Source organism: Biomphalaria glabrata, chromosome 1, assembly GCF_947242115.1.
Source record: "Biomphalaria glabrata chromosome 1, xgBioGlab47.1, whole genome shotgun sequence".
In the NCBI taxonomy this organism is placed as follows: domain Eukaryota; kingdom Metazoa; phylum Mollusca; class Gastropoda; family Planorbidae; genus Biomphalaria; species Biomphalaria glabrata.
In genome coordinates, this window is record NC_074711.1 from 31,274,486 (window position 1) to 31,301,703 (window position 27,218).

A 27,218-nucleotide genomic window follows, 5' to 3' on the forward strand; every position below is an offset into this window, starting at 1 on the left:
TACTTCAATGTAAGTACTAGATCCTCGGGTTTGAAATAAAATAGTTTCAGGTCAATTTCATTCAGTTTGTGTATCTTTTCCATCATGTGGCCCGCGACACTAGTGTTGGAAATTAAAATGGCCCGCAGATTGAATTAGGTTGGGCATCACTGGACTAAGGGATAAGTGAAGGTGAAGTTTTACTCTTTAGTTGATGGACTGGAGTACTGAGTAGGAAGTGGACCTCGATAGTTGTGTCTACACTGGGAGATTCTAACAAGTTCAATTACTTGTTTTTGCTTCAAAGCAGAGATCAAACATATGAAGATTACAAACTTTAAATTGATTGATAAAAGTTTATACACTTAGCATCTGTAGTAGTACATATTATAAGGGGAGGCAAATCAATTCACCAGTATAGAATGATATCCTTAGTATAAAAAAAATCATTGAACATTTATTTAGACCCATATGCCACACACAAAAAACCCAAGTTCTCCGTTGTGGGTTGTCAGAGAAACGTAGTCATTATTTATATACAACATCAAGTAAACAAACTATTAATTAGTAGGAACTAACTGTCAGCAATACCATCCAGTAGGAGAGCCAGTACAGGCAACCATATAGTTGAGCATTAACTTTCAAATATTGTTCAGCTGACAAGTTAGAGATGGCAGAGCTAGGACCTAAGTAACAAACCTGTATAGACTTGTATTTGGTGTAGTCAGGAATGTAGCAGCAGACACAGACCTAGGACCTAAGTAACAAACCTGTATGGACTTGGATTTGGTGTAGTCAGGAATGTAGCAGCAGACACAGACCTAGGACCTAAGTAACAAACCTGTATGGACTTGGAACTTGTATTTGGTGTAGTCAGGAATGTAGCAGCAGACACAGACCTAGGACCTAAGTAACAAACCTGTATGGACTTGGAACTTGTATTTGGTGTAGTCAGGAATGTAGCAGCAGACACAGACCTAGGACCTAAGTAACAAACCTGTATGGACTTGGATTTGGTGTAGTCAGGAATGTAGCAGCAGACACAGAGCTAGGACCTAAGTAACAAACCTGTATGGACTTGGAACTTGGATTTGGTGTAGTCAGGAATGTAGCAGCAGACACAGACCTAGGAACTAAACCAAGCTTGCCTAGAAATAAAAATGTTAATGACCAAAACAATAAACTTTCACTTTTGAAATAATATTCAAATATTTATTATAATTCCATCTTAAATAAAATCAAATGTATAGATCTTTACATTGAAATGAAAAGGAAAGAAACAAAAAAAAAAAGAATACCAAAAATAAAATGTCAACTTTCCAAAATAAAGGAACAAACTGTACAAATTACTAACACAGAAACACTACCAAAAGAAATATCAAGGATGAGGATGATCTCAATATTCTACAGCCAATCAAATGATATAAACAGCACAGAACACGTAGTTCTCTCCATTGATTCAGTCCCCAGTCCGTGGCTGGAAACAATGCAAGCAACTGTGATGGGAAACTCATCAAAAGTGAAACAATAACTATATACATATTTACATTGAGGGGAAAAAGAAGGGGGGGGGGGGACACACTAAATCACAATGAAATAAAAACTTCCTCTTTTAGTCTCTTTTAATTTCTTCATACATCAAGAAAGGGGGGGGGGGTCAGAACACAGCTAATAGATTATGACGCTCCATTGTTACATTGTGCAATTTAATTATCTCAACATTGACAATACAGGTTTTATTATAAATATATATGTATATACCTTGGCAGTAGTCAGCTGACACAGTAATGAAAGAAAAACACTGGGGCCACAATGAAAACATATAGACACACCCACAATCAAGACACACCCATATTGAGTCTACTAGAGTATGGTTGAACATACAATGCCATATGTATCAGTTACAATTTGCTGCCTTTCAAAAATAAATCTTGCCAAAAGGCAGAACAGTCAGACCATTCTTTTTTTTTTTTTTTTAATTATTCTTTCAACAAGTTATCTTTAAATTGAAGAGGCTAACACCTCATGAACAGGGGAGGAGGGGGTGCTTGAGACAAGGCCATCACTACAAAACAAAGCATCTGATAAATGAAAGGTGTATGCCCTACACAGTACTGACAAAAATCAAAAGAAGACTAATACTAACTATATACAGAATTAAAGACAATAATATGTAATGATGTATTGGTAAGGTAACATGAACAATTAAAAAGATATCTAATATTTTATATGTACAAGTTATGGGTTTATTAAAACTATATGATGATACACTGTAGTATGAATGACAACAGAGATGACAATCATATGTGGACAAAAATTAAAATACAGAACAGGATGCATGACAAAATGACTCCTTCATTCAGCAAGTTCAAACATAACACATTCAGATAAAGGCACCAGGTACTATCTCTTACAGATTTTCTCACAATGTATCATAATCTGAACACAATACATTTTGCAGTCCATCTTAATCTGGACACAATACATCTCACAGTGTATCATAATCTGGACACAAATACATCTCACAGTGTATCATAATATGGACACAATACATCTTACAGTTCATCTTAATCTGGACACAAAACACAGTCCATCTTAATCTGGACACGTACATCGCACATTATACCATCATTTGATCCAGTCATAGACAAACTGAAGTGTTGAAACAATTCTGAACCAAACAGTACAAGAAGCAGAAGCTTGATGCAAGTATGAACAAAACATTATTTGAAAGGTGGCCTACAGATGTAACTCTACCACTACTATCATTCTCCTTAAAAAATATAGCATGGAAAAAAATCACTGAACAAAATTCAAAAACTTTACCAACAAATATTATCATTTCTTGCACAATAAAAAAAAAAACCTGTAATCAAGAATAAGATGTTGTGAAGAGACTACATATTATATTCACAGATATAAATAATAAATATATTGAAACACAACTTCAGTTCAATTGTAGACACTGTGAATTCTAACCACCAAACATGAAACTAAAACTTTGTTCAAAGTGTGATGATTTAGTCTATGATGTAGTAGTGTTCTTGTATTTTTGTTTTCCTCAGTTTACTAGTACTATGCAAAGGCTTGCTGCTTTGTTATAAAAATGTCTAAATGTCCAAGAGTAAAATTATTATAAAAATATATGTTCAGAATAAGAACAAGCATAGAATAACATAAAAATGTTAACATTGTGTGTTCTGGATCCCAAAACAATAAACGTTATTTTTAAAAATTAATTAAAAGCATTTTCAACAGGTGGTCCCAAAAAAAAAAAAAAAAAAAAAAGTACACAATTAAAAAGTTTTTAGACAAATATACAAATGGGACTTAGGACAGCAAACATGTTGAAAGGTCTTCACTAGTCTCATTCGGTCATAGTAAGACTATTCATCAATATTGACAGTAGCATGTACACTAAATATATTGAATTTTGAATTGTAGTGATTATTGCTTATTTTTTCTTCTTCTGAAAGCGACTTTCTATTTTTTCTATTCTTTTTTCTATTTACTTTTTAAAGCGTTTGTTATTTCTTAATAAATAAACACATAAATAAGCAGAAAATATTTCCTCAGAACATAAAACAATTCTATCAAATACATTTGGAACAAATAAATTCTTCGAGACCAAATGGTAAGTGTCTAGAAAATAAAAGAATCAATAGTTGACATTTTACTGAGAAGCCACACACAAAAAATGCAATTTATATATTTTAACTTCCAAGTTCAGTAAATGTATTTTGTCTATAAAAAATAAATTATATTTTTAATAAAGTGAAATGTTATCAGGCATCAGTAAATACCAACAGTTTTGGTAACTGTCATGAAAAATTAGAAAAGAATCATTAAAAAAATAATAATAGAAAAGCAGATCATTGTAAAACATCTGAAACTGCATGCTCCACCACATAAACTAGATTCTATAGAACATATCCATTCAAGAAGAAACACAAATTGACAACTAAGTATACAAATAAACAAACAGTCACAATCAAAATTGCAGTGAAGATACTATTGAAATTATTGCCTAGAGTTCACAATGTAGCAATCAATAGCCACTCAGTTTATCATGGAACTGAACTAAGAGTGACATCAAAATATTTCCAAGAATTCAAGACGTAATGAAGACTAGATTTTTCCTTTTTATATCAGAGTTCGATAAAACTTTCATAGCAAGTATGGCACTTAATTCTAGTGACAAGCGATTCCTGGTGTCAGTTATATCTAACTTAATCTGTTCAATCATTCAACTAGCAGAGCATACAGACTATAAGAACACACAAAATGTTGATAAGAACAAACATTCTAAAAAAAAATAATTAAAAAATATTAATTTATAATAACTCCCAAACTTGTCTGCTAAGGACATTTTGGGAATACAAGTTTTCAACTGAAATGTTGCTGCTAATGATGGATTTAAAACAGCCAATATTAACAATTGATCAGTCAGCCTGCACAGTCATACAACAGCAGCCTCTCTTTTTTACAAGTCACTGGCCTTTCCAAGATGTCCCATCTAACCATGTGTTGCATCATCTTCTACAAAGTCTTCTGCTTCTTCCCTTGTTACACATTCCACATGACTCACCTGGGGAGGGAAAGGTTTTGGAAAAGATAAAATTCAGCCAAAGAAATCAAGTAAATCTATTACTTCAGTTTAACATTTTTCAATAAAATTTTTAATTCATATTCAATTTTTTTAAAAAGTGCGTACTTCTGATTTAAAACAAATAATATAAATAAATATAAATAATATAAAAAGAAAAAAAAAAGGAACACCTTTCAGAGCTTGTGATCTATGGTGGCAGATATTGTCAAATTTATGTTTCTATGGCTGACAGTAAACGAGGGTGTCATGTGACTAGCACGATGACCAACTATCTTTACCTCCTCAAAGTATGCGAGGTACCTAATAGAGTTGGGTGGACTCAGGACAGGGCCTAAATATACAGGTTCTTCTTCTTCTTCGTTCTCATTGTTATACTGGAGCTTCATATGACTAGACCAATATATGAGATGAACTGCGCAGTGGTTTCCAAATCAGGGAGCTCTCCATATAGTTTTCTTTCTATTGGGGTGTTTTGGGGCCAGTGTCTTATACGGGCCTCTTGGTAAAGAGAGCAGTTTTGGAGGACGTGGTCGGCATTCTCTGGTGATACTCCACATGGGCAGATTTCACTGGTTCCAATTTTTACAGAAGTTCAAAATCCTAGTTTTCACTGGGATTCAGACTTGAGACCCCTTGGTTCAGAAGCCAAGTGCTTTACCACTCAAACCACCACTTAACTAATAACTATTGACATCAAAATGACTTTCTCATTTGTTTATCAAAAAACTAAAAAACAAAATATCTGCCAGATGTTGTATTACTGTAAAAAGAATGTTCAAACAACTGAACCCCATGTACAAACCATGAGGATAAATTATGGTTGTACTTCTAATAAGCTTGAATAGTTTCACTTTATTTTTTTTTTTTAAACTTTCTTTTCAATGGAGTTAAAAACAATTAAAGATAAAATTAAATTCTGACAACCAAAAAGTTCAGCTTAAAATGAAAACAATTTTAATGAGATCTCAGCTGACAGTAAGTGTACCTAGTATATAAAGCTGAAGCAATCATTGACAGAATATTACTTTTGAAAATATAAATAACAGAAACATTTTTTTAATCGCCTTTTTGACTCACCTTATTTCTAAACTTAACACCATAAAATTTATCAGCATGTTCTAATAACTCTGGTCTGAAGGTAGTGGTAATAAACTGAGCTTCTTGCGCTAGTTCATGGATCATGTCTGCATCAGAAAACAAATGTGAAATGTGAGCAAACCTTGAGAAGACAATGAAACAGTTTAAAACAAAACTAGGTTCCATAAAATAAAAAAGTTCTCACCAGCAACAGCCTTCCTATGTGATGAGTCCAGGGCTTGGTCAATCTCATCAAACAGGTAGAAGGGGGCAGGATCACATTTCTGAATTGCAAAAATGAGAGTCAGGGCGACTAATGACTTCTGGCCACCTGAAAGTTGCTGCATGTCTCTCATTTCTGCTTTATTTCCAGTGAAAGAAACCTAAACAAAATTGATTTTTAAAAAATATGATGATATATAAAGACAAAATACTAAGTTCCCATGTATTGAAAGGTTAGAAATATTACAGGAAATCTATATTTGATTCTAATGTTTGTGTAAGTAAACTAAAGCTACTGTAAACCTGAAATACTGGTACCAACCTTAATTCCAACACCTGTAAATTGTTCTACAAGGGGGATGTCACCTTCAGCTCCCTGTCAATCAATCAATCAATTAAACTCCAATAGACTGACATACTTTTGTACAAAGTAAAAAACTATTACTACTACTGTACCAAACAATTCACTTACATCACCCTCTATTTCTCCTTTCTTCATAACCAACACACCATGACCTTGAGGAACTAATTTCTTAAAGATTTCACTGAAGTAACGAGAAACCTGAAAAAAAAAGAAGAAACGTTAAATTCAGTTCAGTAAACTCTTTTATCAAAATAGCAAATAATGACATTAAATGAAAGCTGATATTAAAGCAAAACCACCACTGACTTTAAAAAAAAAACAAAAAAAAAAAAAAAAAAAAACATATGTGATTTTAACAAGATAATTAATTAAACAAAAATTCTATTTTCTTCTTTGTGAAAAGGTCTTTACAGCTACTACTGTATTTTCACACATTTACCCCACATACGAGTATTACTTGCACAAATCGGAAAATAAGAAAAAAAAAATCATACAACTTAAAACCCACACCTTTATGTACCCCACAAGAGCAAAGCCTGACTTGCCCTAAACTACCAGCACATAAAGTTGTTGCTTATCAGACGTCTGTCCGTTGATATGCAATTGTGGCCCAGTGTTGTTCCAATAAGCAATACAGAGTGCAACACTCGTGTCATATCTGTAGTATGTTGTTTGTATCTGTATTAAGTTGTGTATAGAGACCCACAGGTATGTCCATAGTTTCTGTTATGCTATGTTTATGAGTAAAATAAATTATGTATACCCCGCACAGTTGCCATTCGTTTGTAAAAACTTGTATAACCCAGGGGTTATATGTGCGTAAATGTGCGGAAGCTAGACAGTACTTTGTGCCATAAAGTTTTTCAGTCACAGATCAGTTTAATGATGGAAGTGACTAGTACATAAATGTGAGATTTCAAGGTGGAGGACATTTTCTATTTGATACTCTGACATTGCATAGGATTTGCAGGTATTATGTTGTTTTTATTTTGAGAACCCAGCTCAAAGACAGACATTATTTTTCAAACTTTGTTCAATCAATCGTTATATGTGTAGGTAATAGTTGTGGTCTCTTCCAACTCTATGGAGTTTCTTCAACACTAGAGCTTTAGATGAAAAGCAACTTCTGTCATGGGTGATAAATATTCTGCTCAAAAGACACTTTAAACTAAACTCTTTATCTATTACTTTCAACATTCTAAAGACAAAACAATGCCCATTCATCCTATCATGTTAAAATTAAACTTCAATAATTTTTTGTTGGCATTATAAAATGTTTCATTATGGAATTAAAAGGAATAAAATTTATTTAAAAAATATTTTAAATTAATGAAAAGTAATAATTGAAAACTCAGACAGTGGACATGGTACTTAGATCTGAAATATTTTATGCTTTATATTATAATGATTTTTAATTATAGTAGAGTCACTATTGCGGAGCAGGCATGTTTGCGGAACAGCTCGTCAAAATTAGTTAAAATCTACTTTATTTTGACATTTTCTGCTAAACTACTGTAACGGTACTGCGCATGGTCCATTTCTCTACATTTCCAATATAAGGGTTTTCCTTTCACAGCAGAAAATTAATTTTGACTCCAGGTTAAAGTTGACAGGTGTGGAATCGTTTATTATTTTTCACGTACCAGGAGAACCGTATAGGCCATGGCTTAAGGCTTTTTAAATATGATAATGACACATCATGTGCATGATACACATATTTTTCAGTTTATAAATGGATGAGGAAAAACTTCATTTCATAGCTATCTACCAGGAATTCAATTTTTAAAAAATTAGGAGGTGTTTATCCTGTTTTTACCTTTTTAAAGATAGTCACAATTGTGGAACACAAAGATTTATTTGACCTGCGCATTTACTATCACATTATGATTTAGATATCAGAATTTAAATATGAGTTTGTATTAGTATACATAAATTTAAAAACATTTAGAGAATAATATTACATATAATATAGAATTTATAATTACCAGACGTCCAGCAAAAAGAAAAATCATACCACATATATATATATATATAATATTAATATAACAAAAAAGAATTAAAGAATTGTGGAAAATAAAACCTTGTAAGGAAAATCAGGGTAGTTTGACGTCAATTACAATTAAAGAAGAGGTAAAGAATCAAAATCGTGGCAATGTGTCTTAAGCTTTAATAAAATAAAATTAATGTAAAGGATAAGGAGTTCAAGTATTAGACTAATAAAATATATGCTTTAAATAGGCTTTGTTCCGACATTTTTACCGTGATCCGCAATTGTGACTTCTTTAAAAATCCTGTTCTGTAATTGTGACTACCCATATCTCAGTCGAATTGAATGTAAAATTTAAATATCTGTTGAAAAACTAAACAAAGCGTCTATTTTTATCGGAAAATGGATGGGCAATGCCTAGATACTTTTAGTTTTTCCATAGGAGAAAAAATTGAAAACTAAAAGTAGCTGCAAACTGTTCCGCAATAGTGACTCTACTCTATATTGATTCATTTGTTTAGAAAAAAAAAATAGTTTAAAAGTAGTGACCATCTACTGTCAGTTCATGATCAAATTATTTTACTTGAGTCTTCCACAGTACCAAGATATTAAAGTTTTGTAAAAACAACCCAGAAAGTACACAGACTATTTAATCCTGAGGTTATATAATATTAGACATGTTGAAAAACTTACCTGCTTAAAAGTAAGCTGAATAGCTTCATACTTTCGATGATCAAGTGCATTCATCAAATCTATGATTGACTAGACAAAGACAATAACAAATTATTGCACAAATAGTCACTAAAGCTATCTAGAAAATCAACAGGAATACATATTGTTTTGTTATCATAAGTTAAAGATTTGAGAAAAAAGTTACCTGTTGTGCACTGTCTAATTCCTCTTTTCTTTTCATCAATTTCTCTTTTTGTTCAGAGAAATTTACAAACTGATCTAAAGCTTTTTTATTTACATGGCTGTAGCGCTTCAGTTGTTGGTTACAACTTTCCAGTTTCTTAAACAGCTAATAAAATAAAAAACAAGAAACATTTAATATTTTAAAACAAGAAACATTTAATATTTTAGAAGCTAAGAGAATTTTTTAATACAAAGTTTTCCCCTCCAAATTATGTAACATTTCATTTGTATATTCAATGTTTATACTCGCTGTGAAAGTAATAAAAAAAGCATAAAATCTGTCATAAAATAAGAAGCTTAAAACTAACCATAATAATAAAATTATGTGTATCTCACCTGTTTCAAATTCATATTTTGGTATTTCTCAAATGCATCTGAGGGAAGAGATCCCAATTCTCTGATTTTTTTCATGCAATCTTCTTTCTAAAAATATTTTTAATAAAATTGAGTTCAGGAGGTAGTCCATAAAATAGAAATGATTATTAAGTCAAAAAGATTTGATTTGTAGTTCCTAAATAAATCAGACTCGTGACTGACCAACCTTTTTAATCAATAAACTTTGCTTCTGTGATATTTTATCTAGCTCTTTGGCATCTTCTCCAATTTTCTCCTGAATATCTCTTTCTTTACCCTGAAGAAAACATATTTCAATAGTATTATAAAGTACAGTAAATATTTTATTTCTTGCACTAATGTCCACATATAATATATGATACATACTCTCCAAAGCTCCAACTGTGTTTGTAGTTGCTTTTGTTCTTTATTAAGTTTTTCAATCATACTGTCAGTTTCTGCAAATAAAAATTATAAAAGCATTTGAATTCCAAGAATAAACATTAAGCTGTATAATATGTATATTCTTACATCTGTAAAACAACCTAAGCCAAAACTGATTTCAGCAGATCATGAAAAACATTGATTCATGTGTAATTAAAAAAAAAAATTAAAAAAAGGAGTTAAATACATATTTAAATGAAAATATATTTTTCAGAGTGTATCTTTAAAATAATTATTATTTTTAAATACAAGTCTGTATAACTCTTCAATTCCCATTGAATAAAATTGCTGAGCTTGTTTATTTGGTAATCCTGTATTTTAAAAAAATCCTTGTCTATATTTTGGTCTTAATGTGCTCTGTGTTTTGGCAGGAGTTAATGCTGCTGCAATAAAGTGAGAATACACTAATTAATGGAAAAGACAGAGAACAACAAATTGACAAAGGGTGTTGATATGAATTTTCACTTCTTTTTGTTAAAGGTTTGTGCCAAGCCAATCTGTGCAGTGAAGTCGCTAAATTGTCTTGTTTCTGAGATAAGGGTCTCTTTCTCCTAGCCATTGGTTCACACATTTTTCATTAAAAGAATCTTTCTAATTAAGACTACAAAGTGAATCACTCAAAATAAAAAAAAATGTTTCACTCAATAACCAATTTCCCTACTTCTTACCTGATGTCTGGGTATCTAACTCTGCAATTCGTTTCTCTACTTCTGCTTTATCAGCTCTGTAAGTAGTCAGTCTTTTGTCCTGTTCCTCTAGACTAACTTCTCGTAAATCTTGTTGAAGTCTCTCACGTTTTTTTGTTAAATTGTTGTTGAGTACATTTTCCAATTTGTTTTTCTCAGTTTCAAGCTAAACAAAAGATTAAATAGTAAGACTTTATCTCTTTCACAAACAAATGAATCAAAAGGCTGAGAAAAAACATAAATAGACTTTTAGGGTCCCTAAAACATGTTTACAGACTTAGTTTTTTAAAAAACAAGAAAGGATGTCCAGTTTGTTACTTTTAAACCATCTTAAATTCTTAACATTGGACAAGATCAATTTTTGTTCCTTTTACAGCCTACTATTTCATCAATTAAAGAGTTGTAAATTTATTTCAAACAGTAGCTCAAGGTATACTATTGTGACTGCCAGATGTTAAAATAGTGCCCCATAAATTTACCAAGAAAAAATCTAAATTAACAAATTAATCCACCAAATTTTCAATGGAAGCTGATATTAAAAGATAATGTTTAGCTTTAGTATGAAATGATCTGTTGGAGGAAAAAAAAAAAGGTTATTCAAACAGAAATCTTGAACTATTGGGAGTAAATAAATTGCCCCTATTGTCTAAAAAAGGTACAAACAGATAATGGATAAAAACACTAAGAATAGCAGGTAGATAAAATTTAGCAACATCAATCAACTCACTTTAATCCTTTCCTGCCAAGCCTGCCTATTCTCCTGAGTTAGTTTGTTTATTTGGTCATTTAAAAAGTCTACTTGTTTTTGATCTTCTACACTCAACTGAGACTGAAGCTCTGTCCCTAGCTCTTCCTTTAGAGCCTCCGCTTGACCTTTCATCGCTTGCAAACTAGATTCTAGGCTAGCTACACTTTTGCCCTGATATGGATATTACACATACATTAGTTTCTGCCAACAAAGAGATACACCTCAAGACAAATAAAGTCATAAAAACATGATCCTAACTAATCTATACATACTCTGGATGGTTGGGTATTTTGTAATGAGGCCAATTCTTCTTTTTTTAATCTCAAATCTGCTTGAACTTTTTCATAAGCATCTCTGAAAAAAAAAAAAGAAAAGAAGGACTTTTATTTTTGTTGGAACTATTCTTCATAGAGATGCATTTCCCCACTCAAAGCACATGTCAGCTCACACAATCTAGCACTGTAGATAATAACATGGATTCCTTGCAAGTGTATGCAAGACTGATAAAAATAAAACAATGGTAGAGTAAGAGAATGCAGAATTTTACCAATTAACAATCATATAAAAAGAATGTTATCTACAATAGTAATAAATCATTATATATAGAATTATTTCAATCAACTTTATTAATGATCATAAAAAATGTGCCAACTCACTTGTTTTTACTATTTTTGGTTTCTAATTTCTGCATTTCAGAAAGAAGGTTAGTGATATATTGCTCCACTTTCTCCAGTTCTACTCTGTGACTCTGGTATTCCATTTCTTGTTGCTGCTTGGCTTCTGTTAATTCAACTTTACTTTTCTGTAGGTCAAGTCGTGAACGACGGGTGTCATAATAACCACCTGTTAATGCACCTCTTCGACTAACTTGGTCACCTAAAATGAAAAGAAAATTACAAATAAAAATAATCTTACAGAATGAATTCACCTGCCTAAGGTCAGTTGAAAAGATATTACAAGACTAATGGAAATGAAGTTTAATTAAAAATGAAGCAGAACAAATTATCAAAGACTTTAATCATGAATGCTTTAATAAAAGTTGATTACCAACATATACATAAAACTTTATCACAATTTTCTACTACTGGGAAAAAAGTGATTTTTTTAGTTTGTTTTGCCTTTCATTTAATTCCATGGTATAATTGATCACAGTGTTGTTGCATGACAAGTGAAGATTTCTTGTGTCTGGTCCCCTTTTAATCCTGGTGCAGCAAATGATGTACAATTGATCTGTTTCAAGGGCCAATAGTTAATAAGCATGTCAAATGGTCAGCACAATGACACATTTTTTGTCTTTAGAGTTAGGTGGACTCCAGGTGCGTTGTAAGAACCATTAAGTTGAAAAATTCTAGCCTTCACCATGCTACTTGATTCAGAAGCCAAGTACATAGCCACCATAAGTACTTATTAAGAAATAGTTGTAAAAAAACTTTTTTTTTTAATTGGGTAAATCAGACCTTAAATATAGACTTTCAATAAAAATAAATATAAAAAAAAATTTCAAACCTTCTAAAGTGATACAGTCTAGATTCTGAGTACGGGCAAACTGCGTTGCAACTTCCATGTTTCTGGCTATCAATGTTTTTCCAAAAACATGTTTAATAGCTGGATCAAACATTTTGTCAAACTGAAGTTTTTTAATCATAGCAACAGCATCCTGCAACAACATAATTACAGGTGCCTTCACCAACTTATAGTTAAGAGAAATCACACATATCTAAGGAATTCTAGAAGAGTATTGATATACTAGACTATATAAAAATTAAAAATTGAATAAAAATGTGTTCATTTAAAAGCAAGAGAAATAAGTATTAAATCTCAAACCAATGTACATCAAAAAGAAAAAACACTTTTTTGTGTACATGTTAAATAAAATCATACTGTGTGTAGTATCATTAAAAAAATATGTCTTTTTCTTCAAACTTACTGAAGTATCTGGATAAGGTGTATCTTTATTTTCTAGCCTGTTCAATGGCATGAATGTTACTTCTCCAGGTAAGTGAAGCCTGTTCATCTCTTTTAACAATATTGTTCCTGTACGATCTGTATCTACAATGTGATGAAACAAACTGAAAAAAAAAGAAAATCATTAACCTTATGATATCTTCACCAAAAAATATTTCAATTCTATACATATTCACATTAAACTATAAACCAAGTTAATGGACAAACCGAGAGCCAGCAGTGACTTCAACACATGTGTAGTAAACTTTTTCACACTCAAAAGCTTCAATCAGTAGACCATGGTAACCATCACAGACCTCAGGATACTTGTTTTGCTCTCGGAAGGACTGTAATACTTTCTGTATACTATCAATGCCATTTAACATCCCCTGGAAATGAATGATGACACCATTGTCAAAATAAGCTAAGTTTAGAAATATTTTTTTAAATCAGTTCAATTTTTTTTACAGAAACTCTACCGCAGCCCATCAATAAATACAGAAAAAAATAATAATCAGTAACTCCACCGCAGCCCATCACTTCCACTACTGCAACACAACATCGTCTATAATGTTAAACTCTGAAGAGACTAAAAACTGATAATGAAACAATTAGCTTCAATAAAAGCAACATTAAAGCAATATTTTATTGTAAGGCTATCTTTGTCTAGCAGATAAGGAAATACGATATATACTTTTCCAGTGAGAGAGCGTAAGCCTTGAAGTCTTTTGTTCAGCTCTTCTGTTGTAGTGGTTAGCTGCTGCTGTAGTGTATTTTCTTGACGCCATAATGTACTGAGAAAAAAAAAAATAATAAAAGATAAAATAAGCAGTCAAGTTCATGAACGACTAAAGAATGAGTTCATGTATTGAGTGTATAAAAAAACAACAACTTACTTTCTAATATTTTGTTTTGCATCTTTATCAGCTTTCATCTCTGCAAACTTTCTATTATTATCTTCAATACCCTGCTTTCTGTTTTCTAAATCTTTTTCCAGGTCCTGTAGAAAATTATAGAGTCATACACACACAAAAAATATAACATAAGGATAATACTTCTTGAACAGAATTAATGAAATAATATAAATTTCCATTTAATGATTAAAATTCAATTATGTTAATGTCACCAAATCTTAACTTACAGCAATTTCTTTCATTAGATTGGTAGTCTGTCCCTGACCTTGTTGCTGAGCATCACGCAATCTACTAATCTGTCAGAAACAAGCAACCAAACAATCCAGTTACCAATAATACAACTAAGAAATGATGCTTCTACTTGGAAACACATGATAGCCTACATGTAAGAAAGTGCTATAAAGAAACTAATAAATATGGATTAAGAGAAAAAAAAAGTTTACCTGCTCTTCCTTGTCTTTGATGGCTTTATTCAAAGACTTTAATTCTTTTTTAATCCAGTTGTCCCTGTCTTCTCTTGACTGAAAGTGACTACCTCTACCCTGTTTGGCATAGAGTTCTTTTCTTTTTTGATCAGCTTCAGCAAGTCTAGAATGGATGGGTGGATGTTTACATTTCATCAAAATGTGTTTTAATATACAAAAACTGTATTAACTATTATGAGGTGTGGAAATTAATAATAGAAATATACCAATGAGATATATATAAACTACAATTAAAAATCAAATTTCAAAGTCATCAACAGGGGAACATAGATAATCAGTTTCTCAGAAGACATTAAGAAAAATTATTAATTTATTATCCTTCTTGAAAAATCACATTGCTATAATAAATATAAATAATAAATATGGAATTTAAACCAATAAATGAAAGAAAAAAATACCTAGCTGAACATATTTCTTCATTATCAAGTTTATTTTGGTACTCCTGACAAATGGCTTCATATTGAGCTTGGGTTTTGATAATCTTTTCATTGACTTTGGCCAGCTCTGCTTCAGCTTTTGCCTAAGAAGTACAGACAGATCAATATATAATCTATAAGAATATGAATCACATTCACATTGAATAGCCAATTTCAAAATTTTGGCAATATTTTATTTTTATCAAGTTTTTTTTTATCAACTCAAATCCTAATGCTTTCAAAACTGTACAATTTTTGTGCTACGTTACATTGAAAATGCAACCTATTTTAAGTCAAATGGGAATCTAGTATTGTCTTAAAGAACCTTATATTAAAACTGAAGTATACCCGTTGGTTCTGGTTCCCTTTTTGATCTTCAATAATATCTCTAATGCTTAGTTCTAGTTTGGAGTTTTTCTTGGTCAATTCTTGATATTCAGCAGACAGACTATCTTTTTCTTCTAGTGCCGCTTGCATTCTTGCTTTTAGCTCTTTCAAATCTTTGTTTATTGTCTGAAACCAGAGAAAAGATTTAGAATGGGCAAATAATTTGTAACGGTAGGCCAAGTTATATATATTATTATATATAGTATTTATATATATATCTGCAAAAAATCATTACATTTAAAAACAAATATATACTTACTTTAACTTTATCATTAGCTGCTGTTAACTCATCTCTCAGAGCTGTACTGTTGGCCCCACTGTTGTCTCTTTTAGACTGAAGCTGAAAACAATAAAACACACACACAATATAAAATTGTGAAGGGGCTGATTGCAAGAATTTTAGTCTTTCAAACTTTTAAAAAAAGTTTTGCTCTAAGTTGATTAACTGATTGGCAGAAAGCACAAGCTAAATTGGGTGATAATACAATAACAGTAACAGTAGTAAAAAAAGGGTGTTTATAAATGTTAAACAGTTGTTTTTTTTTAAAGTTTAAATGAATTACTTTAAGCTACTTTTTTGTCTAAGGTTTAAGTTTTTATTACAGAAAAAGTTATTTTCTTAAATTATTTAACAATGGAGGAAGATAATAAATTAGATAATAGATTGCAGATATATTGTACCTACTTCATCTAACTTTTTTCTTGTATCTTTCAATTCATGATCATGAATAGTGTACTCTAATGACCTAAAACACAAACATAAAATTAAAACATTGATTCAAAGAGATCATTAAATATTTTTTTTTGATAATGATAATAAGTTAAGTGTCCCCAACTAAGGAACCCATCCAATGTCTTTTAGTTAAGACAATCAATTGCATAAATCAAATTTTTTTAATTCTTCAATTTCTCTCAATTTTTTTAAACATTTAATATAAATGTAAAATTGTTTTATAAAAAAAAAAAGCAACTAAAAAGTGTTTAAATGAGTGATCATCATTGTTTTAATAACCACCATGGACATAATTTGTAACAGGTAGGTTCAAAAAGACAACTTTTTCTAAACAAAGAAACAAAAAAATGACAAACCTGCGCATTTTATCCCATTTTTGATACTCTTTTAGTTCTTCTTTCTCCCCTTCAAGAGTATTAAGTCTTTCTTCAATGTACTTGAGGAGATCATTGATTTTCTCTCTCTTACCATCTACAATTAGTAACAAATTTTAAAAAAATATTTTAAGATGGTATGGTCTATTTGTCTATATTCGATGTAAGAGACTAGGTTTGATGCACAAAGATGTGTTTTAGGCAATGCAGGTTGTAGTTTCAAAGAGACATTACATTTTTTTTTAAATTTCAACTGTTTGAAACAGGGATGACTTCAGCAGAATGTATGGTGAGCATTAACTACTCTCTGTTAATATTTTGGGTCATTTCTAGTTTTTAGACAATGCACACAAACAAAATCTCCATTGAGGCAAGTGTATTTGATGCTGAAGCATTTCAAAAGTTGAAAATTTATTATTATTAAACGTAAGTGTTCCATTTTAGCATCAGTAGAGAATGCTTGTTAATACTTGCAGTACCTATAACTAGCATCAATATAGGAATTAACTGCTTCTTTTTTATTTTAGTAAGTTTACACCACTTCAGTAACTGAAATTTTCTCAATTCGCCATTCCTAATAAATCTCATTTTCATTCTTTAGCCAGAAAAAAAAAATTAATTAATATATGCAGATTAAAAAAATAAACAAAATCTTGCAATGCACACCTGTTTCTTGTAATATTCCATTACTTTCTTCTTTGCGCTCGTCATATACTTTAGTTCCAGCTACTTCTCTTAGAAGTTTCAAGCGCTGAGAATCAGGAGCAGTTGCCATCTGATTAATCTGATTGAAAATAATTCAAGTATATTTAGTGTAATTATAATATATCATAATGTTAACAAACAAACATACAAAAATCAATGTAAAATATTTTTAAAAAGAAACAAATCATACACAACAGCCCCCAACAGTGATAGCAAATTTACTCACTTTTCCTTGTTTTACAATGTAGTATGGGTTACTTCTTGAAAATCCAGCACTCTCAAGCAGATTCATTACATCAGATTTTCTAAATTCAATAGGAAACTAGCATGTTAAAAACAGCTTTAAAATTTAATACACAAACAAAGAGAATTACAGATTCAGAAAGTCTACATTCTTCAGATGGTCAATCAGAGAATATTTAAAGCTTAAAGGTACTTGAGGCACACAGGCCTAGCTTTATATGAAAAAAAAAAGAGTTGAGCAGAGTCTTCACAGTAATTTTTTAAAATTCTTAAACATATGTTACAGCTACTTAAAAAATAAAAAAAAGTTGTTGTTTTTTTTACTTACGTAACCATTTTCTTGTCCAGAAAGTATTGGTCTTTCTTTGAACCAATAACTCTTCTAAGCACAACTTCATCTTTTTCAATCTGTAGAGTTGCAGTGTAATCATTACTTCATGTATTTCCCATTCAAATTATTTTAAGTAATGTCATATTCTTACAACAACAAAGAGAAGACTGAAATGTCTTTTAAAAAGTATACACATGGCTGGATATTGTTTTAGTTAGGCAGTAAGCATGTTACTAGGTTTATAGGTGACTGTTTTTAAGTTAAATATGTCCAACTGGTTTTTCCATGTCTGCTAGAGATAACATCTCTACTTACATTCTCCATATCCTAAAGAGTTACTAGTATAACATTTACAAAAAAAAAAAAAAAAATTCTGAAAAATATCTATAGGCCTACATATAGAAATCTTACTGGAATTCTGTTGTCTGAGTTATCAAATATAATTTCCACAAAAGCGCTAATAACTCTAGGGCCGGTGCCTTCATGCAGTAATGCCTGTCTCTGATCAGGTCGCATGTGACTGAATTCATCAGATAACACAAACTGGATGGCTGTTGAAAGTATTCATGTATGTAATTTTCAATGTTTCTTCACAAATTAACAATTTTTTTTACTATTTCTTTTCTTTATTTTTATAATGCTGTTAAAAAAAAGTTTGTCTCACCATAGAAGAAATTGCTTTTGCCTGATCCATTTCTACCAACTGAAAAAAAAATATGCAAGAAATATATGTTTGTTAAACATCATTAAATTGTTTAAATAAATAGCCATCTTATAAACCATTAAAAAAAATGTTTTGAAAACAAATAAGGTCTGATTACCAGTTATTCTACTAAAGATAGCAATACTGACCTATAACGTTATGTTTTGAGCTAAATGGTTCAACAACAGTTTGATCCCGGTAACTCCGGAAACCTTGTATAATAACCTGCACACAAAAGTAAGAGGAATTTGATATTATATGTAATAAAATATTGTAATAATAATTTTATTTCTAATATGGAAAATTAACAACTATGGAATAAGTAAGCACCAGTGTTCAAAAACATTTTCAGGCATCGCTTAATCAAGTTAGAGTATTGAGGGTAATGTCATTCCACTATATTTAAAAAAAGGAGATAAATCTGATCCAGGAAACTATGGACAGTATCACACACCAGCATCATGTGTAAATGACTAGAAGTAATAAAATGTAGCAACATCATATACCACTTAGATAAAACAAAACTCCATACCAAAATGGCTTTGGGAAATTCAGATCATGTGAAATTCAACTAATAGGTCTATGACTTTTCAAAGGACTTAGATAATAATGAGCATATATAGATACCATTTTATTAGATTTCTCTAAAGCATTCAATAAAGTTCACCACCATAGCTTGCAAAATAAATTATAATATTTTGGCATTACTGGATTCTATATTTCATGAAATGAAGAGGACAAACTGTAATAATAAATGGCTCCAAACCAGTAAACTCTAGAGTACATCAAGGAATAGTCTTAGGCCCACTACTGCTTCTGATTTACATAAAAATTAAATAACTTACCTAAGTTCAGGAACAAAAGAATATGATTGCTTAATATTTAGAACAATAAAATCAACAAAAGAAACTTAAATTTTACAAAAAGAATTAGATAAATTATATGTATGGGAATCAATTACAAGCATGTCTTTCCACCCAGAAAAACACCAATTTAGAGAGTAAAAAAAAAAACACAAAAAAAACTTTAACTAAAACTACTTAAATAAAAAATTTTTGTTATAGTTTTTCTTTAAATGGATGATAAAATATTTCCTACACCTAGTATTTTGCTTTAAATCTAAGTGACTTGTCTACAGCGAGTTTTCATTTCATAATCCAAAATTAAAATCACTTTGTTCCTATTCCTCTTCTAGCTAGCTTTTTGCTGTTGAACTGTAAGCTCTTTTGCAGACTGTGCTCAACCACTGAGCATCGGGAAACACAGGCAGAGAAATTACCATGCCAAACAAACAGGACAATATCAACTTCATCCCCTGCAAAGAGCAATCTATAATCTTCAAACTAAGAGCAGGACACACACCTTTAAATTATCACCTAAAAAAAATAAATTCCACACAGCTACCCCTTTGTAGACACTGCAACCATCCTTATGAAACCGTAAACCATATATCCTCTTTGATTGCCCCTTTTTAATCCACCTTAGGCAGACCCTACTACCACTACAGCTTAAAACATAACTGATACTCTGTATGGCAGTGCTGAACAACTGAAGAAAACAGCACACTATTTTTCATTGGCAGAGTCTGCAAAGGAGCTTACAGCTCAGCAGCAAAAAGCTGGCTAGAAGAAGAAGAAGACTCAAGTTAGAGTGTCTCTAATTCTAGTCTTGAAACTTGAACTTGTCTAGATTCTAGAGCTCTACTAGATTGTTTTGTAAAATGTTTTAAATGTTTCGGATGTTCCTTCAAAGTTGAAGATAATTTACTTCCTAGTCCAAACCTCCTACAGGAGGACAGTAGCAGAGAGGGTTGGAACCTGGGACCACCTATAAGTCCAAACGACAGTCCAGAACGCAAAACGCACCAGGCAGCCATCATATTTAGATGATAAATCTATCTATATTGACTACCTATCTAAATCTAGCAGATTCTAGCATAGCAGAAAATCTAGCTTCTATATTTAATAAATGATAATAAATATAAATATAGAGTATAATATATATAGATTATAATTATTGATATAATCTAGATTATTCTAGGTCTAAATCTAAAATCTAAAGAACAGAAACTAGCTCTAGAATCTAGATTATTCAAGTCAGACGACAAGATCTGTAATTATCTTTTATTAAGTTTTGTTTTTAAATTGTAATTTGAAGACAGAAGACGAGAAGATTATGGTTCAGTGTTTTATGTAATAAAAGCAAAACCTGTTGACAGTGTTGGTCACCAATATAATTTATAACATACTTCAATACTTGGTGAATTTCACAAAATCAGTCATAACTATGTCAACAAAATTTTGCTAACTATCTTACAAAAACATAGATATCTATCAGAATTAATATAAACAAATATGCCACAGATAAGAAGATAATGCTGATAATGAATCATGTTCATCAAAAAATGCATTTCAGTGAAAAATCTGTTTTCCACTAAAATAATTTAAAAAAGTCTTTTTTTTATATCCTGAAGGGTCTCTAATGATTTTACTAAAAAAGGTGTTATCTAATCACTAATCAAGTGTGAATACATAGATTCTAGATTTGTTATGAATCTCACTAGATCTAGTGGTCAAGTGAACTAGTCTGTTTAGTTTCTTATTCAACTTATTGTTTTCTTGGACTTGAGTTGAGAGGTTCCAAACTGAGGCGCATATTACCATATTGTAACCATATATATAGAATATAGAAAATAAAATAGATCTAAAAATAATATTCAAATTGATAATTGATAAGACTAAGTTAGTATTAATTTAATTAATAGTATTATAAAGACATAGCCATAGATCTATTCTACATCAGTATCTACTAGATCTAGAGTCTAGACACTAAGATTTAAAGATGTGAACTAGCCTAACTAGAATCTAGATCTAAAGTAAATAGAGTTTGGAGTCTCTAGTCTAAAGCTAGAGCCACTCGCACTCACAGGTGACATCTCTATGAAATAATGAACTATCGATAATAGGACATGTTATTGGCAGAACGAATAATATTTAACTATTTAGTATATGCATCATACAGTACCCATCAGTATCATTCTCACCTGTTTAATATACATCCTATTAACGTTATAATATCAAGTCATTAATGTTTGTTGATGCTTAAGGACCTGAATAACGCCGAATTAATGTAAACAAACACCTTCAATCATTAAAGGAAGCCATCACAAATGGCGGCAAATATCACCATAATTTTTGGCAGAACTTTGCAATGAAATGAATTAAACTATGAGATCGAATTCTTTTAAATTAGATTAATCTAGATCTATATTTTCCGTAAAGGTTTAATTAAATCTATAGATTTAAATTATTTTATTATAAAAAGGTGTAGATCTAGAAATATAGTCTAGATCTAGATCTTTCTAAAGTCTACTTTTATTTTAGACCTAGTCTGGAGTATTTGTTTATGCTGCATGCGGCGCAACTTAAAATAAAAATGCTGACCTATATATTTAACTACAATAGCTAATGAGTAACAAATTATATATATAACATAGATCTACATAACGGTGTCCTTTGCCCCCCCCCCCAATCCTCCTTTCCGGTAACTAATGTAGATGATGATAGATGTAGAATGTAGATATAGATCCATATCTAGATTTTTTTTTAAGCCTATATTATTCCATCTTGATACTTTTTCTTTAAATTACAAGCACAAGATTTTTGTTGACAGTCATAATTTTAAATTGTTACGTTCTGATGTAAGTCCCATGCAATAGTTCAAAAACCTCTTCTACCTCGTCATCATAGATTGATGTAGGAGCATATGCTTGTATGATGGTGATGTTGAAGGGTGTATCCCTTTAACTGTAGGCCTATTGAAATGAGTCGACTTGATACTGGGTGAGGGCTAGATACTTGCATGGCGGCACCCATCCCTCTCCATGCCTGACCACAGTGGCACAGATGAGTACCTCCAATTATGATAATGGAAGAAACAGGATTAATACAACAATTGGACCCCACGACGACATGCTAATCACTGTAAAAAAAAACGTAAACTCAAACTCTATGTCCACATCACAATTTAAGGTCTTCAGGGCTCGCAAATACCTTCGTCCAGAGAACAAATATCAAGAAGAGGAAGACAGAGAAAGCGATTGGAAGACAACATCAAAGAATGGGCAGGCCTGTCGGTGAATGAAATTCTATTCAGAGCAAAGGACAGAGGAATGGAGAAAGATGGTTGACAATTCTTGTATGGTGCTTCAACTGTCCAACAGACTAAGGGATAGGGTCGAATGTTAACCATTATACGTATTGAGATTAGGCCTTATACTTTCAAATAAAACAAGTTTCTTAAACCCACGTATTCGTGAGTTCATGTACGGTGTGTACCTATGCATTATCAAACATGAGATACGAGGACAGCGACAAATGGATGTCTATCATTATCGTAAGACAGCATAGCCTGCCTTAGGTAATAGGATGCCCTAGGCTTAGTGAATTTTATGCCTCAAATGAAATAGAAAAATAAACACCAATTTCCATTGTTTGGTTGAAATAATCAATCCACGGTGCCAAGTAATGCTAAATTCCGTTCTGCAAGAAACTGCATAATTAAAATGATTCGTCGTAAAAAATCGTTCTAGAACTGGGTCTCTTTTTACACAAGTTTTTGTGTTTCCCTGTCAATCGTCTTTCCTTCCTTCCTTCAACCGATTTTTCAGCTCAGTCTAAATGCCGATAGCACGAATGTATTCCACGCACTGGCGGATCCAGGGGGGGGGGGCGGTAGGGGCGATCGCCCCCCCACTCGGCCGACCCCCCTCCCCCGAAGGGGGGGGGCGGACGAATTATAGTATAGAATTCACACAATTTGTATGCGAATTTATTACTTATGTTAATAATATATACTAATTATTTATATTTCAACCTATTTTTAGATTATTTCGCCCCCCCTTCTAGTATTTTGGCCGATTTGGTAGGGTCGGGAGGGGGCGATGGCATCAATCCGCCCCCCCCCTCCACCATAAACTTTCGAGTGGGGGGGGGCGGTCTTATTTATTTGTAGAAATCACAGCTTTCTAATAGAATCAATTAGATATATATTATATATATATATGATTAAAACTTGTTATTGGTATTGGCCGATTGGAAGGGGAAGAACGAATACCTCCACTGCCCTTCCCATCTAAACCCTTTGAGTGGGGGGGGGGGCGGTCCTACTTTCATGGAGAAATCATAGTATGTGAACAAAATTAGTCGAATATCTATATAATATAAACAGGTGGAAGTGCGATACATGCAATCCCCTTCCCCCCATCGGACAAATCAATACTTTTTATTTTTGTATTATAGTAAGAAATTACAAAACTTAAAAAATATGTCACTAATAATTTATATATGCTATAAAGTAAATTCTTATATCGAGTCGCCCAACCCCTATTCTTTAATGCAAAATGAAATCATTAGCAGAAATTATAAAAAGGAGCGAGGATTAATCGTTTTCATTTTACCGCCCTTCCCCTTTCCAGACAGAGTTTGTGTAATTTCACATGAATTTATCATAACTATTTTAAGAAAGACTTTGCTTTGGAAAAGTTATAATTCAAATGAAATTTTTCAATATAACAGTCACGGTTGAGATGAGTTCAAAAGCCAGATAATCTTTTCCTAGTCGACTTTTTCCAAACTTTACTCTATCTCATATTTTTCTAGTTAAATAAATTTAGGACTATACCTCACAATTTATGCTTGAATTTTATTGAATATTATTAATCGAATTATTTTTTTTTCGGCGGCGATCCTGAAAACCTTAATCTAAATATGTGGGGTATCTAATCTTTTCAAAGAACAAATCGGTTTTATTTGCAATGTATTAAGGGACTATAAATTCATATTAGAATATTTTTCTCATTATTCAAAAGGCACTTTATAATAGAATGAATAATGAGCTGTAGGTCAGGAGAATGCGTTACTGCAGTGAAGAATGCCAGAAAACGCTTTCAGCGTCGTGGCTTCGCCCCGAACCTCACTGATGAATAATAAGCTGTAGATGTCAGGAGAATGCGTTTCTGCAGTGAAGAATGCAAGAAAACGCTTTTGGAGTCGGGGCGAACCGAACCCCACTAATACATAATGAGCTGTAGATGTCAAAAGAATGCGTTTCAGCCGTGAAAAATGCAAGAAAACGCTTTTGGCGTCGGGGCTTCGCTCCGAATCCCACAGATAAATAATGAGCTGTAGATGTCAGGAGGATGCGTTTCTACAGTGAAAAATGCAAGACAACGCTTTTGGCGTCGGGGCTTCGCCCCGAACACCACTAATAGGTAATGAGCTGTACATGTCAGGAGAATGCGTTTCAGCCGTGAAGAATGCAAGAAAACGCTTATGGCGTCGGGGCTTCGCCCCGAACCCCACTGATAAATAATGAGCTGTAGATGTCAGAAGAATGCGTTTCTACAGAGAAAAATGCAAGAAAACGCTTTTGGCGTCGGGGCTTCGCCCCGAATCCCACAGATAAATAATGAGCTGTAGATGTCAGGAGGATGCGTTTCTGCAGTGAAAAATGCAAGACAACGCTTTTGGCGTCGGGGCTTCGCCCCGAACACCACTAATAGGTAACGAGCTGTACATGTCAGGAGAATGCGTTTCAGCCGTGAATAATGCAAGAAAACGCTTTTGGCGTCGGGGCTTCGCCCCGAACCCCACTGATAAATAATGAGCTGTAGATGTCAAAAGAATGCGTTTCTGCAGAGAAAAATGCAAGAAAACGCTTTTGGGCGTCGGGGCTTCGCCCTGAACCCCACTAAAGAAGCTTAAAGCGCTCTCCCAGACCCCCAAGCTTGCAAGAGAAAGACTGTTTTTTTTTCTGTTTTTTTCGCCGAAGATTGAGAAACAGTCTTATTTTATTCTCATATATCGAATATATATATATTCTGTACGCACGTTTATGCATAGGGTTAGGGTTTACTGGGCGTTAGGGTTAGGGTTTGGAAAAAAATCGCCCCCCCCCCACTCCAAACTTCTGGATCCGCCAGTGATTCCACGTACCGATCAGAGTACCCGGTTTAAAAAGTGGATGCTGTTGAGGGTGACGGCGGCTGACGAGTGACGAAATAAAGCACCTCTTTACATCCTCCGCTCTTCATTTTTTTTTTTAACACCAGAATCCAAAATAACGTTTTGACACTTTCTCCAATAAGAAGCAACAGTCTTCTTCTATTCTAGCGTATCTAAACATTCGCAAATAAACTCTGAGTCATAGTCCCTTAACTGTTATAATTTTGTAGTAGGCTATTCTAATGGAGGCAACTCACCGAGGACAGCCCAGCAGGTCTTTCTTTACAGAACATCACAAATATATAGTAAAAATTTTAACGTCTGCCTTGATCACATCTTTTAATCAAGCGCCTAGACTTAGGCGGAGCTCCGTTGTTTCTATAGCCTACTGTCAACATTCCTTCTAAGTCAGTCACTATAGTCTCTCACAGGCAAGAGAACGAGCTAGAGCACACCTTCTGCACTAAATTGAATGGCGTTGTGCAAAGTAGGGTTATAACAATATAGGGCCTACATTTACACGTCAAAGTCTTAAGATGTGATGACTTTAAAGGCCCTATTATACATTTTTATTTTGAAAGAACTTATGCAGATCTAAGCGTGGGTGAGCTTCAATCTTCTCATCTCGATGGTGGTCCTAGCTACCCCATAGTAAGATGGCGCAGATCAAATAAAGTAGAAAGGGTTGGGGCCGATATTCAAGCGTTTTTGTTTTTTAAATGAATTCCAAGCTGCAGAAATATCTCTAGAGCATAATATTAATCCTAGTAAAAAGAAAAGGCAGGTCAAATTATGAAGAAGTATAAATACTTTATAGACGCAGTCACGATACGTGATGTAGGCCTACAATAAAGATTGGGAATTTGAGGAGAAAAGTATAATTATTAGTGTGTACTAGCCTTCTTTTAAAATGGTACCGGTACTTGGAAAGCTGCGACTTGAAAAACCAAGGAATAATATAACCAATTGGATGCCAGATCTCTGGAGCTATTGATTACAACTTGACCAACTTATTTGAATGTCACAAATGAATTCAAGGAAAACATTGCGAATCCCTTGAGTGTCTGCACATAGTGGCGTTGCTAGGGTGGGGGGAGGAGGGGGGGGAATTGAAAATCCCCCCCGTGCTCCACATGAAGGGGCCCCCAAATGAGTGTTATTTTACATTAAAAATTAAATATTACGCCAAGATGCAAAGTCCCACAAAGAGGTCAAGCCCACCGAGCCCCCAAACGATGGAAAATTCCTATCTACGCCACTGTCTGCAAAGTCAAAGTGGGTCCCATAATCAATGTAAAGCAATTCGGCCTACAACTGAAACAGACCATCTGGTAGAAAATATATTTTTAGCGGCCCCGAAAGGTGAATAGCCGCTATTAGTTTTGTTTTAGATCTCATAAAACTAGAAAAAGATATTGAAAATCCGTCACCATGTTTGTAGAATATTTGTATTACACAAATAACAACAACTAGTGTTTAAGAGGGAAGACATATTAGGAACTCTTTTATTACGTAAACACAAGAAGCGGTGTTGCACTGAAGCGCTAGTGTGCAAAAGTACACATAATACCAATATGTTACATATATATATATTACATCCAAGTCTATGGTTACA

At 32.6% G+C, this 27,218-nt stretch overlaps 1 protein-coding gene across 2 annotated transcripts; it reads right to left on the minus strand.

Annotated features, from left to right (window-relative positions):
• Window positions 1-1,163: 1,163 nt before the first annotated feature.
• On the minus strand, window positions 1,164-26,135 carry LOC106070505 (structural maintenance of chromosomes protein 3-like). Of its 2 annotated transcripts, none has more exons than XM_056032460.1 (33): window positions 25,861-26,135; window positions 18,749-18,824; window positions 18,561-18,599; window positions 18,308-18,447; window positions 17,894-17,973; window positions 17,549-17,627; window positions 17,284-17,401; window positions 16,600-16,714; window positions 16,196-16,256; window positions 15,770-15,850; window positions 15,472-15,636; window positions 15,106-15,227; window positions 14,666-14,810; window positions 14,450-14,518; window positions 14,205-14,308; window positions 14,003-14,102; window positions 13,537-13,697; window positions 13,292-13,433; window positions 12,871-13,021; window positions 12,021-12,240; window positions 11,637-11,718; window positions 11,344-11,535; window positions 10,599-10,782; window positions 9,874-9,944; window positions 9,695-9,784; window positions 9,490-9,576; window positions 9,116-9,259; window positions 8,932-9,000; window positions 6,360-6,449; window positions 6,210-6,263; window positions 5,871-6,048; window positions 5,666-5,772; window positions 1,164-4,567 (listed from the first exon to the last, which is right to left on the minus strand). In XM_056032460.1, exons 1-33 carry the CDS (start codon window positions 25,894-25,896, stop codon window positions 4,496-4,498), a joined length of 3,624 nt encoding a protein of 1,207 aa, XP_055888435.1. In that variant the 5' UTR covers window positions 25,897-26,135; the 3' UTR covers window positions 1,164-4,495. The 2 variants fall into 2 exon arrangements, with proteins under 2 accessions (XP_055888435.1, XP_055888445.1); XM_056032470.1 differs by lacking the exon at window positions 25,861-26,135 and adding an exon at window positions 21,643-22,002.
• Window positions 26,136-27,218: the final 1,083 nt, after the last annotated feature.

Excerpts from the sequence above, each read along its gene's own strand:
- LOC106070505 (XM_056032460.1), bottom strand. The coding sequence starts at position 25,896 with ATGTTCTGTAAAGAAAGACCTGCTGGGCTGTCCTCG. Across the intron at positions 13,698-14,002 it reads TACGCTCTCTCACTGGAAAA|GGGATGTTAAATGGCATTGA; the intron begins GTATATATCGTA and ends ATTCATTTCCAG. Across the intron at positions 13,022-13,291 it reads CACCTTATCCAGATACTTCA|GATGCTGTTGCTATGATTAA; the intron begins GTAAGTTTGAAG and ends ATGTTGTTGCAG.